Consider the following 16,147-nt stretch of genomic DNA (forward strand, 5'->3'; position numbering starts at 1 on the left):
TATGCAAACTATGCATTAAACAACTGAAAAATAGTTATCTGAATAGTAATCTGAACTTTCAGTAAATAATCCCCATTAATTTTATTGTACATCTAATCGGCAACCAGTTCTACATTGCCATGTATGTTTGGATAGGTCTACTCTTGAATTTGATTCACATAGTATTTTTTGAAAACTTAAAAAGTAGGTATACTGTTGAGGTATCCACATGGTATCATGTATTTTCTTATGGAGCTATCGAAAATCATATCTGTTTTTAAACAATGGTTTCCGAGAAAAGCAAATTTTCATCACTTTTCCTCGCCTCCTTAATAATTTTTTTTTAAATGAAACTGATAAATTTTTTTGATATCCTCATATCAAAAAAAACCCTTGTCTGAACTTTTGCTCGAATAAGAGGTGAAGGATTTTGTTTCCATCTTCATAACAAATACTGTTCGAAAATACCCTTATTTTAATTTTCAATCAACCCTATAACAAACGCATCGCTATCTGTTGGATAACACCCAAACTTCACCTTTTTATCTACTGTACAGTAAGAAATTAGTAGAGCTAGAGTCTAGTTTGGCGTTTCTTGTATAGAGAGCGCACTCGGTATCCTAATTGATTTTATCGCCGTCTAGCGAGCATTCCCGGAAACTATAAATAGTCGCGTTCGTTTGTGATTACTACCCAAATTCCATTCATTATTATAGTCACCTCCTTTCTCTTCTGTTATCCTGATTCGAAATCGGAAAAATGCCGTAATATTGAAAGTCTTGTAAGGAGTAGTCTGATCAGAGCCATAACGATCATAGATCTCATATTAAACATGGACAGTTGAATAGCGATGTTCTGGTAACGCCAGTAATGGTTTGAGAGTTCAAATTTATTTTAATTGAGTGAAATGTTAAAATTTATACTATATATTTATATTTTTTTTTCCTATTATTTTGCTATTAAACCAAAAATTGTGACATATTCTTCTTCGAAAATTTGAATGCAAGTGGCGTCGGCAAATCCGATCGTTTTATGGACAGCGTTCACCCAGTAAAATCATAGGATTAAGTACTAATTATGTATTATGCCTACCGCGCCGAACATTTATATTTTTGGCTAAGTCATTGTTATACAGCCAAAAAGTTTTCACTTAGGCAATTTTTCGAATCAATTATTAGTTAACCTTCAAAATTGTATTTAATTTATTACGTAAGTTAAGATCACATGATTGGGAATTGTTTAATAAACAAAAGTCGTTGTGGAACCGCCTTTAAAATGTCAAATTGACCTGTCATGCCAAATATTTGTATCATGGCCGACTTCTGGCCAAGTCACCTTTTTTGCGAATAGAAAGTTTGTATATTATATATAATTTTTAACTGTAGTACAATTGTTTAAATCTACTTCCAACAAGATGGAAAATTTATTTTCGGGAATGTGGAAAGTTCGCGAGTTAGCCGATAAAGTGTAAGTTTTAAAACAGATGGTAATTCTTGTGATCTTACTTATATTATTCTCAAAACTACATCTTAATGAATAGTATGTTGAGTAATTATTTTTCTTTTGCAGTACTAATGTAGTTATGAATTATACTGAAGTTGAAGCTAAAGTTCGTGAGGCTACAAATGAAGAACCTTGGGGACCCACTGGACAAATAATGCAAGAATTAGCTCATTCCACATTCACGTACGAACATTTTCCAGAAGTAATGTCAATGCTTTGGAAAAGAATGCTTCAAGATAACAAACAACATTGGAGGAGAACTTATAAAGTTTGTTTAATTAGTTTATCATCACAATCAAATATTCATATATTTCTCTTTTAGTCATTACTTGTTTTGAATTATTTGATCAAGAATGGATCAGAGCGTGTGGTTACATCAGCTAGAGAACATATATATGATTTGAGATCTTTGGAAAACTATACGTACATTGATGATGTTGGGAAAGATCAAGGTGTTAATATTAGACATAAAGTAAAAGAGCTTATTGATTTCGTTCAAGATGATGATCGTTTGAGGGAAGAAAGGAAAAAGGCGAAAAAGAATAAAGACAAATTCATTGGTATGAGCTCTGATACGTTCGGATCAAGATTTGGTGGTGAGTTTAGTCCAAAATTATTTATACTTTTAATATATTTGCTTCTGAATTAGTGTATTAAGGTTTCAAGTACTGAAAGGAAATATTTTATTTTGGATAGAATTTTTTTTGAAAAAAAGTGTTTTCTTGTACAAAATTATGGCTGAAATTTATATTTCATTTGATTGTTTTATTGCTTGAAACAAATTGATTTTTACGTTTTTGTAGTAACTTTTATCAGTTTATCAGTAGTAGTAGAATTTACATTAAAATTTGAATAATGTGTTGTTTGATTTGTTGTACAATTCCTTTGAAAATTTAGTTCCATTTTGATAAATACTAATATAGTATAGTAATAAATGAATAATTATGAAGCTATATGATTGTTAATCAGGTCAAAGCTACTTTTAACTTGAATAATAGATTGTTTTTGTCAAATTATGGAGTTACATGCTTGTCACTGAACTCAAAACCATTGTTTACTTTAATGGTGGATTATTTTTGAAAAATCATGAACCTATATGTTTGAAAAACAATTCAAAACTATTTTTAAAGAAAATACTAGCTTAGTTTTGAAAAGTTATGAAGTTATATGCTTGTTAACCAACTGAAAGGAATTTTTAACTCAAATTATAGCTTTTTTGAAAAAAATATGGAGCTATATGCTTGTAAATGAATTCCAAGCAATTTTTAACTTCTATCAAAGTTTATTCTTGAAAGCTTATGAAGCTATATGCTTGTAATTAACTCAAGACATTTTAATCTTGAAAAAACAGCTTATTTTTGAAAAATTGTTAAATAATGTGCTTGTTAACTAACTCAAAGCTATGTTAAACTCAAAATCATAGCTTATTTTTGAAACAAATATGAAGTTTATGTTTATAAACCAACTCAAATCCATTTTGAACGTAGATTATAGTTTATCTTTGAAAAATTATGAGACTGTATGCTTGTTAACCAATTTCAAAACCATTAAAAAAATACTGTCTTATTTTTGAAAAGTTATGAAGTTATATGTTTTTTAACCAATACAAAGCAATTTTTAACTTAAATAATAGCTTATTTAAATAAAAGGGAGTTATATGCTTGTTAACCAGCTTAAGGCCATTGTTTACAGGATAATAGCTATTCTTCAGGAATTGTGAAATTATATGCTTTTCAACCAACTCAAGTCCATTTTGAACTAGATAATAGTTAATTTTTAAAAAATTATGAAGTTATATGTTTGTTAACCATCTCAAATCCACTTTTAAATCGAATAATAGCTTTTTTCACAGAGTTATGAAGCTGAATGCTTTTAATCAATTCTAAGCCATTATAACCTAAATAATAAATTATGTTTGAAATATAATGAAGTGATGTGCTTGTTAACCAATTCAAAACCACTTTTAATTAAATCATAGCTTATTTTCGAAGAAAATAAAAATATGAAGTTACATGCTTCTTAACTAACTCAAAGCCACGTTTAACTGGAATAATAGCTAATTATTAAAAAAAAACTTGAAGCTATATTCTTGTTGACCAATTCAAAACTATTACTAACTTGAATAATACATTATTTTCTAATGATTCCATTTAAATTTGATTGATTGGTAGTTATTACGATTTCATATATTGTAGGTACAGGACATGACACTTGGGACGATCGACCCTACTCGAAAGAATACGACGAATGGGATGACACCTCAAACTCTACAAATCGTTATAGAGATAAATCCTTCGAAGAAGATAATGATTTGGAAAAAGATGATAGTGATCCCGAAACTAGAAATAATAGTTACAATAATAATTTTAAAAAATTCGAAGATACAGAACAACCACAAAGTCCCGTGCATATGGATAAACGCGTTAATATCAATATAAATACATCATTGAACAGTTCACCTAAAAAACCGAATAAACCTTTGAAAAAAGTCGATTTGGGTGCTGCGGCCAATTTTGGAAGAGATGCCAGTCAAAGTCCTGTACCATCTACGGGTACATTTTTAATAAAAATAAGTAATTTCCTTAAGAGAACTAATTATTTTCCACGTTTACAGGTAGTAATTTGCTAAATGATGATTTCAACCCTAGAGCAGTAGAATCATCTATTGATGTCAAGGCCCCAACTGAATTCGGAGATTTCGAGACTGCATTCGGAGATACCTCTAATATGACTCAACAAAAAGAAACCAATTTCGCCGATTTTAATTCAGCTTTTTCCCAATCCCAAAACAATACATCACAATACTCAAATCTATTAGGTTCTACACCGAATGTGGTTCCTAACGTTATTCCTCCAACTAATTTTCTAATTACCAACCCTACACAGGATAATTTATTAGGAGGATCTACTACCAATATTGGAGGCGCTGTTTTAGGTGGTAGTTTCCCCCAGAAGAGCAATAGTGACTTATTAGGTGATATTGACTTTGGATCTTTGAGTTTGCAGCCTCAATCACAAAATAATGATAATTTTGGATTTCTTGGAAACTCCAATAATGATTTGATAAGTGGAGGTAAGTTTTGTTCCATATAAATTTTTTCCACTCTGTATAAAATTGGAAACGGAAGACAGGAGGTTAACAAATAGTGTTGGGGGTTGTGATCCTCAACTAGGGGTTAAATTCCGGGAACTTCATTGAGATTTCCCCTTACAGATACCAAGAAATACCCGGTTTCTCAAAAAAGTACAATGAAGAAACGAATAGAGAAGGATCTTGTTAAATTACTTACCAATTTTGTTATTCGAGTTGAACGAATTGAGAAAATCAAATCACAGGATGAAGTGGAAGATATTTTACAGGAAATCGAAAGGATAGTTTTCTTATTACCAGGACCTTTAACGGTGCAAAAACTGATAGGAATTGATGATGATTCTTATAGTGAAATCGTCGAAGGTCCTTATGTGTTTTTTTTGGAAACTTTAATTACTTATTTCGACGAAAATTTCCCTTTTAGGGATAATTATATATATGAAACTATTGAGAAGTTGTTATGTGTAGAAAATTATTTTTTTTTTAATTTAAATCTGAGCGTTTTTGTTAAATTTTTAGTTTCGGATAAAAAAGAAATTATAGTGAAATTATTGGAGATAGTTTTAAATTCTGAAGGGGTTTTTTCTTATTTTTTTTATTATTGTTTAAACTTCAATGAAATGAATTTTGAAAATTGGGAACAAAATTTAAATATTTTGATAACGTTACCGAATAGGGTTTCTAATTGTTTAAAAGGGAATATTACAAATTTTTTTACTACAAAATCTTATACTAATTTTTTGATTACAAATTTTTTAAAAATTATTGAATTTATTACAGAAGTTATCAATAAACAATTGTTATTGGCTGATTTTATAACTTTTGAAAATATTTCTTTATTATTACAAAAAATAGTTATAGATTACAATCAAAGGGGTGAATCTGAAAGTATTAAATTATTAATTGAAATAGTTGCATTATTAACTAATACATTTTCCTTAAAAACGAAATTATATCAAAAAATAATAACCACAATTTTTTCAAATATGGAAAGTACTGCTGTTAATATATTAGCAAAAATGATTCTAATAAATTTAGATTCTAAAAAATATTCAGTTACAAAAATTTTTGGTAAACAATTAATAGAAAATGACACTTGGAAATTTATTTTATGTACAAAACTACCTTTATTAACAAATTTCGATAATAATTACACAAATTTAATACTTAACACTACTATTTATCTATCCAGTACTAATCATCATCTTACGATTAAATTATTATTAGATTTATTAACAGTTTGGTCAAATAGATCTTCTATAAGGCAAACTAGTATGGAGCAACAACTTTTTATAGCAAGGTTTATCTTATATCTTCTAAATTCCATTAAAAACGTACATTTAAATAAAAATCAAGTTTCCAAAATTAAAGAAAAAACTTTTACTGGTATACAAGTCCATTTGGAATCTAATATACCTGTTATAAGAGCCTCCGGTATGAAAATAGGGGAAATAATATTAAATTACATACATAAGGAAAGTGAATCATCCCCTGATACTGAATTAAAATTTAATTATGATAATTTAAATGAAGAAAGTCAATCAATTGTTTATAATTTACAAAAAATTTGGGATAAGGATTTACAAGATTATTACAAATTAAAACACATTGAAAATAATATTCAGGAAGTTTTGAAAAAATTATTAGAAAAAAATACTGAAGAAGTGGAGTATATTCCTCCGAAACGAGTATTTAGAACCCTTAAAAACGAAGTTACTTTATCAGAGTATAAAAATACAGATAAAATGAAAATAATAACAAGTACAGATTTTGATTCCGATGACGATTTACAACCTTACGATGTTTCTAATGATACTAAAATCACTAATAAAAATCCCCCTTGTTACCTGAGGGATTTAAAACAAATGTTACTGGAAACCGATGATGTGGATGTATTCACCATTAGTTTGGAAACCTGTGAGAAAATTATAATGTCTCAACTCCCTGATGATGATGCCAGTATGGGGTTAGAAATTTTGGAGATTTTGGTATCACTAGAACCGAAATTTTACGTTGAAAACTACGACGATTTGGTTTTTAATAGTAGCGTTGCTATAACTACTGTATACCCGATTTGTTATACTGAATATTTGTGTAGACAAATCCATTCGGATGTGGGGACTTTTTCAGTGTCGAAACGTGTTTTTATGTTGAATATTTTGAGGCAAGCGGCTAGGAATCTTTCGGTTATTAAAAAAGAAACCGAACCAAAGAGTAATAAAACTAAAAGGGAAATTGATATAGAAAGCGTAGAGGAAATTATAAAAAAAAGATTGGAAAGTAAAACTAGATATTTTACTAAATACAAACCAGTCATAAAAGAACAAGTTAACAAATTTTCCGAAGTGGCGAGGTATTTCTTCTTCCCTCTTCTATTCGGTTACAATAAAAATAAAATGCTTTGTCAAGATTCTCAAAATGATAGCGATTACATTTTTCTCATACATTTCATCGATACGTTATCAATTTTGATGTATTCGTCTCAAAATTGTCCAGTAGCCCCACGAATGGCTAAAGAAATTTTCCATTTTTCTTGGTTCTTGAGATTCCATAAGGAAACTAAAGTGCGCATGGCTGTTTTGAGTTTAATAACTTCCGCTGTTGTAAGCGTTAATAAAAATATTCTGATACAAGATTTTCTTACCGAACTCTTTGAAATAAGATTGTGGTTATCGGATTTGTTGAGCCCTAATGTTAGTAAAGGGGAACCTAATTCTGAGTGTAGAAATTTGGCTGCTTATGCTATTATTCTCATAGAGGGTGTTCTTAAACTTGACATCAATCCAGATAACAATTGATAGTTTGGTTTAAACAGATTGATGGGCTTACAGTTCATCAAAGCCTGTCCCAGCCGCAGTCCCTTAAACAACTCAAGTAAATCCACTTCAATATTGGTTCTGCTCTTTGGTAGAGCGTTTAGACTCTATCTGTTGCTAACCCACTTCTATTCATAGTTAATTGTTGAGATAGGCGCCTTAGATTCCAGTACTTCATTAGTATTAGTACCGAGACTGAAAGTAGTAGTTCTGGTATTCCTGCTTCCTTAAACAATTTCAGTTTGAGTTTTGGACTTCGTAATAGTGTTTAGGCCCTATTTGTTACTACCTCGTTACCTTATATACCCTAGTGACTTGGTACCTATAATAGGATAGCAAACGTCAGGCTAATACTGATTTTTTAGTACTTTATTGATAGTATGAGTTCTGAGACTGAAACTAGTAGTTTTTTGTATTCTTGTTCCCTTAAACAACTTCAAGACATCAACATCAATTTGGATTCTGGTCTCTATTTGTTGCTGTTTTACTTTCTTCTATTCTAGTACATAAAAAACATTCTTATTATTCTAGTACTTTATTTCTGATCCTTTTTAAGACATACATTTTGGGTAAGTCTTCATGCTCCGGGTATCTCCACCCTCTGTAGTGCTTTGCATTATTTTTCCATTAGTTTGAGTTTTTTATGTGCCTATTTAGGGGATGATATCCTGGTAGAACACCTATAAAAATTCTTAATGCCGGATTATGTTATGATAATTCATTATTCAGATATATATTGGTTATAGCTCACTAAAACTTTCTTCTGAGCCTTACTATATTATCCTAGTAGTCAAATCTATTTTTTTGTATCAGGTTCCACAAGAGCGTTTTTTTTATTTTTATATTGTCACTAATATTGTATGGGGTTCCACAAAAAGGGCGATTAGGCACTATTCTTTGTTCATTTTTCATTTCCTTCTACATCCGAATGACCTAGTACCCGAATTTTGTTTAAAAATAGAGTTTTATATATGAAAAATGACATGAATTGGTTTTTTTTCTCAATATAGAAGGTCTATTTGATTTTTTTTGGTTCAGATAAGGTTGTTTTCAATATTTTTGGAACCCACTATTGATTGTTTTATCCTCGTTGTACTTTTTTTTCCAAAAAAACAGCTTATAGTATGAAGTTAAATAGCGTAATATCCACTGGTTCACAATTTGTAGGTTAACTGTTTATTAATAAACGTTTGTATAAAAATTGGATTTTTTTTTTCAGCAGTTATATTCGTCCCATTAACCTCCTCGTTTTATATCCCATAAATCGACTTCAAATTCCATTCGATATAATCCTTTCACTTTTTTCTATCTTTCACATTAGTTTTCCAATCCTCATCTTTGTATACCATATTTCCTGCTTCTATGTTCATAATTTTGTTTTTCTTCAAAGTGTGCTATTACTCTGTTCAGTACTACTTTTTGAAATAAATTTTGTACCCCATTATTACCCATAATTTGATAATTGAACTTTTCTGAATGAAATATGACATTGTATTGGAAAAAGCTAAAATCACTATTTTTCTCACTATGTATATTTTACAGGTTCAGTTTTGACTCCTACTACAATCCATCCACTAGAACCGATGTCTTCCGCAACAATACAAAACAATAATACGGATAAACAAACTCCTAATAAGAATGTACCGGTTGGTAGTACGTGGAAAAATTCTGGAAATATTAATATCGATTTGGATAATTTGTTAATGAATAAACCGAAAACAGGCGAGTTCTTTTTACATCATTTGTAAATATTTCCAAAGTCGAATCAGATGTTGCTAAAAATAATCTTTCCAAACAATTCCTTATAGTAACTATTACTCCAAAATCTGACCTTATTTTCCATAGTGAAAATAAGTCCATTGACACAGTTTTTACTTCATGGTGCTCCTCCATAACCATTTCCACAATTTTTGTTGGATATTCAGCTTACAGTACACTAATCCAAATGAACTTCTTTCAAACTCATCTGTCATATTGTAAATTTTATATTTTGTATCACACCTCGTATACATCTAATATGGATAAGATTTTTTTCCATGGTGCTAAATTAATATGTATTAGCACGGTTTGTACTTCATGGTACTTATACATAAACATTTCCACAAATTTTGTTAGATATTTAGCTTATGGTACACAGTGCAGACACTAACCACAAGGATCTTCTGTGATATCTTCATATCGTAAATACTATATTCATGGTACTTCTCCATAACCATTTTCGTAAGTTTTGTTTGATATATAGTTTACAGTACACTAACCCGAAGGATACTCTTCACTCTTAACCCCTTCTATCATCTTTTTCTACTATATTTTTGATCACAGTACGTATACATCCAACAGAGACTAGTTTTTTCTAAACTATTATTATATTTTATTTGTTTTCAATTTAATTTATATATTTCTAGGTCCTTCTCCTAGTATGAATCAATTGGCTAGTAATCAAACGTCTCCGATAAACCAACCTCAGTCAATGAACGCTGGTATAGTATCTCCAGGATTTGGCGCACAGTCAAATTTCAATAACTTACAAGGGTTCAATCAAACATCAAACAATCAATTCTTCGCTGCATTTAAATGATTGGATATTGAGGACTTGGTGCATACCCATCCCATAAAACGATCTCAGATGGCAATATCAAAAAATTCATAAACAGTTTTCGGGGTATAAAATCTTTCATTAAATATAAACATATCTTACTTTGAATATTTCGTTATCATTTGTATTTTTCTCTCTCTTTTTCGATGATTTTATAATCTGTTTCCCATGTATTGTGGTGTCTGTCCTATGTAAACGATTATTTCATTTAAGTTGATGATATTCTAGTTGAAATGATTTGCGGATATTTTTTGCAGCTGGATTGTAATTTTTGAAAAGGTTTAGCTACCTGAAAATACAGGGTTTCCTCAAAAAACAATGTTATTTATCTGTATATATATATATATATATATATATATATATATATATTTGAAAATTATTTATTAGGTTGTACTTGTACGAAAAATTAATAAATGATGAGGCCAAAGTGAATTCGATCATTAAAAAGTTCTAAATTTAACTTTTTCTAGTATTCTTCTATATTTTCTCAATTTCTCTGGCTAGTTATACTTATATTTGTTTTCGTGTCTCCAAAGTTTTCCTATTAGAGTTTATATAGCACCAGTATTCTTTTTTTGTAAACATTCTACGTGTTCTAACCAATTGCGATGTTTATCAAGTATAGGGTCACTTTTTAGATATTTCTTCGAATTATCCTCCTCCGAATTTCATATTCGCTTTTTTTTCTTTGTATTTTGAGTTTCTCCTATTTAATTCTGTAATTTTTTTCTTCATATACAACTACTTTTTATCGTCGTTAATTGTATGTTTCCCTAATTTCGTTTTGTGTTCATTTAATGAAGTCTAAACTTTGCAGATTCGTTGCGCTTGTGGTGGTACTATTTTTTGCTATTTGCTTTCTTCTAAAGATGTTTCTATCATTGTTTTTTTCATATTCAGTGACATTTATGGTCACCACGTCTTCTAAATACTTGTTTTAACCATTTATGTTTTTGAGTTTATTCCAAATTGTATTTTTCTCTTAACTTTCCATGTTTTACAACCATTTCAATTCTTGATTTTAGTCTGAAATTGTGCCCCAACTATATTTTCGTGATTATGTGTGAATGTTGTACAGGATGGGTGCCACTGGGATTAAATTAGCAAATTGAATCTTGCTCTGTTGTATTAGTATTTTGATTTGCACATAATTTTTTTGTATTAATGTTAAACAATGCTCATTACTGGGTGCTGGGATAAATTTTACATTAGCGAATTTTTAATTATCTTATATTTTAATTATTTTTTATTAATTTCTATCCCTTGTACATATTCCAAAAATTATAAAATCTCTTACTAAGAAGGAAGTGATTGAAAGAAGTGGAAATATTGTTAAAAGGTTTTGAATAACAAATCAATAAAACTATCGTAAAGTCATATTACAAGTTTTCTTTGATTTGTCTTTCTTCCCTTCACTAAATTTAGCCACATTTCCATTTTCCACGAGAATAATTTCATATCTTCTCAAATATTCATTTTCTATCACATTTTCAGATACTGTATGAGGTTTAGGGTTCTTTTTGTCATCTTCCTCAATTATACCCAAACTTTTTTTTGGTCCTCGTTCCTCTATTTGCTTTATCAGTTTCATTCTTGGTCGCCTCTGGATGAATTTCATTCCATACCAAATATTAATTTTCCTTTTACATTTTAAAGTATTTATGAAGGTTTTGGTACCTTTACATCGCTTTTGTCATCTTCCTAATTTATAACAAAACTTTTTTGGTTCTCTATTCCAATACTTCAGTTTTTTTACTTTTACATTTTTAGTTATCTTATGAAGATTTTGATACATTTGGTTCTCTTTTAATTTACCACAATTATATCAAAACGTTTTTCGATTTCCTAATTCTTTACTTGCTTTAGCCATTATATACTTTTTATCAAAATTGATTTTTTCAAACATCTAGTTCACTTCACAATAAAATGGCGTATTAAAAAAAATCTATTCGGTTCTACGTGACAATAATGTTATAAATTTTGAAAATATTTGTAGTCATTTGACATTTAATTGAAATAATCGAAACATTTTTTGGTTTTGGTACTTTCTAGTCTCAAGGAATCACTTAATAAAGCAAATCCTTGGTAGTAAGGGATTTTTAAGGTCTTAAATTTGAAAAAAAAATGTGACAAACTCCTGCTTCCTTTTTATATTTGTCTCGGAATAAATAAGAGCAATATTTGTTATTTTTTTTTTTGATAAAAATAAAATAATATAAGCATTTTATTTTTTTTATTTGTTATACTATTTCGACCATTGTGCCTTCTAGGTAAGAATTTGAATGTCTAGAATTAATGTACTGTACCATTTGAAAAACATTCCGCTCATTAACTTATTGTAGGTCTTTACAAAATAAAAAAGTTGTCAATTAAGATATTTTTTTATTGAAATTAAACATCGAAAAGGATTTGTTATGAAAATTTTGAGATCTTGAAGCAGTAGTAACTGATTTTTAATTTACCGTTAATGTAAATGTGATTATATATAGGGTGTAATATTTAAAATTTTCTAAAAATGTTGTACTACAAACAAGGGGAATTCATTTTAACTCTAAAAATGATTTAAACAAGGTAAGACCAGGTAATTTTGAGTGATAATTGACTGTGTGTGTAGTATACATTCAATTTCCTAACTTTTGACATAATTTGACATTTTCAGAGCCCATTTAACACCAACTTCGTCTCCATCACTCGATATATTACAAGCTTCTATTCAAATTCCTATGTTGTGATTTGATACTGAAAAACTTGGGTATAAAAAATTAGACAATGGAAAACATAATTTATGAGTGGTAGTTCAAATATACTGAAGACATATTTTTAGTATTATTAAAAAAAAAAAAACTTATTACAAATAAACTAGATAATAATATACATAAATTTAATTAAAATATATTTTTGTAAACATACTTAAAAAACCGTCTAATTTAGCAGTAGTACCTTTTTAATTAATTAATTAATTGAAATTTTTTGTTTATTCAATATCCCAATTTCTTTAAAAACAAAGTAACACTCAATACCTTGAATGGTATTTAAAACATTGTATGGATTAAGTTTCAGATACCTACACTATTGATCAATCTGATACCACCCTTGAGATAACATCTATCAAAAGATAACAGTTTCATTTGGGTTTGTTTTCTTGAGTAGTTTGTTTTTCAAACTAAACAATCTGAGGTTTCAAAAACAATGAAAACGAACTAATGGAAATGAAAAAGTTTACAGAAAAATCATTGAAGGAGACGATACCAAATTGTGGGGTTTATATATTCCTACCTAACAATAATTGGCATCAACATATTTAAATTTGATAGTATTCCAAAGAAAACAGAGGTACAGGTGATTTATTGTGGAAATTCATATTTTGTAAATCTCTAAGATTGTTTTATGGCAAAGACCTTCCGGGATTTAGTTAATCCCTACAGTAATTACTCCTGAGGCACATAGGACTTTGGGGATGACCTTACAGATGTTGCCTAAGAGTTGCTCTATGAAAATGATTATTAATATCTGAAGAGTCCCCTCTATACAAATGGTTTAGAAATAAAAATGGCATGAGAAGATTGGAAAAGAGTTAGATTGAATGTAATACTTTCCAAGGAAATTAGATTGATAAATAAAACTAAATTTGGATAAAAAACTTGACCAAATAACCGTCTCAAAATGTGTCCTTCTCAATATTTCCATGATGATCCAATATTTGTTAAAGAGAAACTATTAATCCTATTATTAAAACATAGATTAGTAACTCATTTTATTCACTGTTCACTTTATTTTTCTTCTTTTTCTTTTTTGGACTTTCTTCTCCATTTTCCACTGTACCATTCAATTCAGAGTCTTGACTATCCTCTAAAGATACAGACTTCTTTTTCTTCTTCTTTTTGGGTAGTTCGGATTCTTCAACTTCAGTTTTATCAGTTTCGACAATTGAAACTTCTCCCTTCCTCTTTTTCTTCTTCTTTTTAGGTGGTTCTGATTCCTCAATTTCAGTTTTATCTGTTTCAATAGTTTCATTTAAAACTTCTCCTTTCCTCTTTTTCTTTTTTTTCTTCTTTTCAATTTCAGTTTGTAGTACCAAATGTTCGTATTCATTTAATGCTTCTTTCATCACTTCAATATTTTTCTTTGGAACATCACCAGTTTCATAAAACTTAAGACGATCTTCAACTTGTTGACGAAGTTTGTCTCCAAATATTTGGGAAGGTTGTTCAGCAAAACAATCTATTCTCGAAGCGATAGAACATTTATTAGCAAGATATCTTGAAATACGACCTTTGTTTTTGGTTCCTGCACGACCAATGAATGTAGAGTGGAATATCAAACCATATTTAGGGGTATTGCCTTAAAAAAAATTGATAAACATAAGTTTTTCTCATTGATTGTGATGTTACCTCTAGTTTTTAAAGCTCTGAATAAAGCTTTTTCGGCACCCAGAATTTGAACTGTAGACGCGGGATATTTAGCAAGATTTGTTAAAGATCCTGCATGTGCGATTAATCTAGCACCAACTTGATCACCAATTAAAGTCGCTAAATTTGGAGCTACGTCTGCCATTTTGCTACGTAAATATTCAGCTAGTTGTTTCCTGTAATCTGCTAAAGAAATTACTCTAGTAGCAAACATTTCGATATTCAATAAATCAATATCACTTATGTCCATTCCCATACTGGATCTTGATGCATCTAAAATGGCTTGAGCTTTTCCCGAATCCATTGTGAGCTCCTCTAAACCTTCCAATGATTCTTCAGATAAATCTTTCCTGTTTTTGATGAATTTTGCAACTTTAGCAAACGTATAGTTTTCTGGCACTATTTTTATCAATTCTGGGAAATGATAGGAGTACCATTCTCTAAAAAATCATACACTTAGTACTTTTTTTCATTATCTACCATCCCGACAAACTTGTTATCTTTAAAAATAACTGAATATACTATAAAAATCTAGAAAACTCACCGAATCCTCATAGAAAAAGTGTTGATATCTTTATCTAGTTGATCCAATAAAGCTATTGATTGAATAATCATATTATCCACTCTATGTACATTAAACTTTATCTTAGCACGTGAATAAGAATGACCTAAGCCTAATTGTGCAACTCCTGAGCTTTTTAAAGTAAAACCTTTAACTAAATTATGAAAATGCGCCCTTATACCTACAAAACATTGAATACTATACATAAATTTAGTTTTCAATAATTTATTTTTACCTCTAATCACTTCTGGAACAACACCAATATGGCTACAGTTAATTCCCAAAGCTTCAGTTATTGCAGCCGAAAGTTTTGGATCACTCACGCCCAAAGTTGGTTTGTCTTTTTTAGTGCCTTTGGGTATTGTAATATCCAAGTATTGTTGTAATTCTTCTGGAAGAATACCTTCGGAAATTGCGTTAACATTTTCTAACGCAGTTAAAGCAGATTTAAATGGACAAAATCCGACAAGTTTAACGATACTATTAAAGCGACTCACGTCGTTAACTGCTGCTTCAATTTGTGGGAGTAACATCCCGATTTCTTCGAATTCTTGAACCTTAAACACGCCATATCCAGCTGCGTGTTCAAATAAAATGTATAATTTGGTCTAAAATAAAATTTTACTTATACCAAATACTTTGATTGAAAATTAAAGACTTACCATTTTTATTTCGTTCCCATTAAATAATAACGATTTATAAAATTAGTACAAACTACACACGTGCACAAGCCAAATAACCTAAGCTTTGTATTTTCACAAAAAAGACATTTGAAGATGTCTCTAGTATCGTATTCTTCTTTAGCAAGCGGCCTTGTACTTATCGATATGACAGTTAGTACACGAAAATTTTGTTTTATACTATCGAAAAATGGAAGTATATTACTATCGAGATTATAAAAAATTAGTATAAGGATTAAAAGTGCATATTTTTTTACGAGCAATATTTGCAGTTGCAGCGCAGCCGAGTGAATGTAAAATTGCGAGTAAAAATAGACACTTTTAGTCCGTATGATATATACTATTTTTTCTCCAATCAAGTCAAAATTAAACTAAAAATATATATTCAATCTCCCTACTAATTTCTCGTTTGTTAAGTTAGGTTTTAACTTTAGATCGTTTATAGTATAAATTACCAGTATTTAAAAAAATTATGAATAAATATTTGAATTTTGTAATTATTTCAAGATGA

At 29.5% G+C, this 16,147-nt stretch overlaps 2 protein-coding genes across 3 annotated transcripts; one reads left to right on the forward strand and one right to left on the reverse strand.

Moving 5' to 3' along the window:
• The first annotated feature begins 1,256 nt into the window (after positions 1–1,256).
• Positions 1,257–12,207, forward strand: LOC130445892 (clathrin interactor 1). Of its 2 annotated transcripts, XM_056781781.1 has the most exons (7): positions 1,267–1,446; positions 1,549–1,750; positions 1,805–2,078; positions 3,678–4,034; positions 4,097–4,555; positions 8,932–9,111; positions 9,795–12,207. In XM_056781781.1, the coding sequence occupies exons 1-7, from the start codon at positions 1,394–1,396 to the stop codon at positions 9,965–9,967; spliced, it is 1,698 nt and encodes a 565-aa protein (XP_056637759.1). In that variant the 5' UTR covers positions 1,267–1,393; the 3' UTR covers positions 9,968–12,207. The 2 variants fall into 2 exon arrangements, with proteins under 2 accessions (XP_056637757.1, XP_056637759.1); XM_056781779.1 differs by lacking the exons at positions 8,932–9,111; positions 9,795–12,207 and adding an exon at positions 4,697–8,590 and having other exon boundaries at positions 1,257–1,446.
• Positions 12,205–15,943, reverse strand: LOC130445893 (nucleolar protein 56). The gene is made up of 5 exons (XM_056781782.1): positions 15,619–15,943; positions 15,192–15,564; positions 14,939–15,137; positions 14,377–14,834; positions 12,205–14,326 (listed from the first exon to the last, which is right to left on the reverse strand). Exons 1-5 carry the CDS (start codon positions 15,619–15,621, stop codon positions 13,740–13,742), a joined length of 1,620 nt encoding a protein of 539 aa, XP_056637760.1. The 5' UTR covers positions 15,622–15,943; the 3' UTR covers positions 12,205–13,739.
• Between the last annotated feature and the right edge of the window lie 204 nt (positions 15,944–16,147).

Source organism: Diorhabda sublineata, chromosome 6, assembly GCF_026230105.1.
Source record: "Diorhabda sublineata isolate icDioSubl1.1 chromosome 6, icDioSubl1.1, whole genome shotgun sequence".
NCBI lineage: Eukaryota > Metazoa > Arthropoda > Insecta > Coleoptera > Chrysomelidae > Diorhabda > Diorhabda sublineata.

Coding starts and splice junctions, on each gene's coding strand:
- LOC130445893 (XM_056781782.1), bottom strand. Junction 14,835..14,938: donor ACTTTTTCTATGAGGATTCG/GTGAGTTTTCTA, acceptor ATGATTTTTTAG/AGAATGGTACTCCTATCATT. Junction 14,327..14,376: donor CAGAGCTTTAAAAACTAGAG/GTAACATCACAA, acceptor ATTTTTTTTAAG/GCAATACCCCTAAATATGGT.
- LOC130445892 (XM_056781779.1), top strand. CDS start 1,394: ATGGAAAATTTATTTTCGGGAATGTGGAAAGTTCGCGAGTTAGCCGAT. Junction 1,447..1,548: donor CGCGAGTTAGCCGATAAAGT/GTAAGTTTTAAA, acceptor TTTCTTTTGCAG/TACTAATGTAGTTATGAATT. Junction 4,556..4,696: donor TAATGATTTGATAAGTGGAG/GTAAGTTTTGTT, acceptor TTCCCCTTACAG/ATACCAAGAAATACCCGGTT.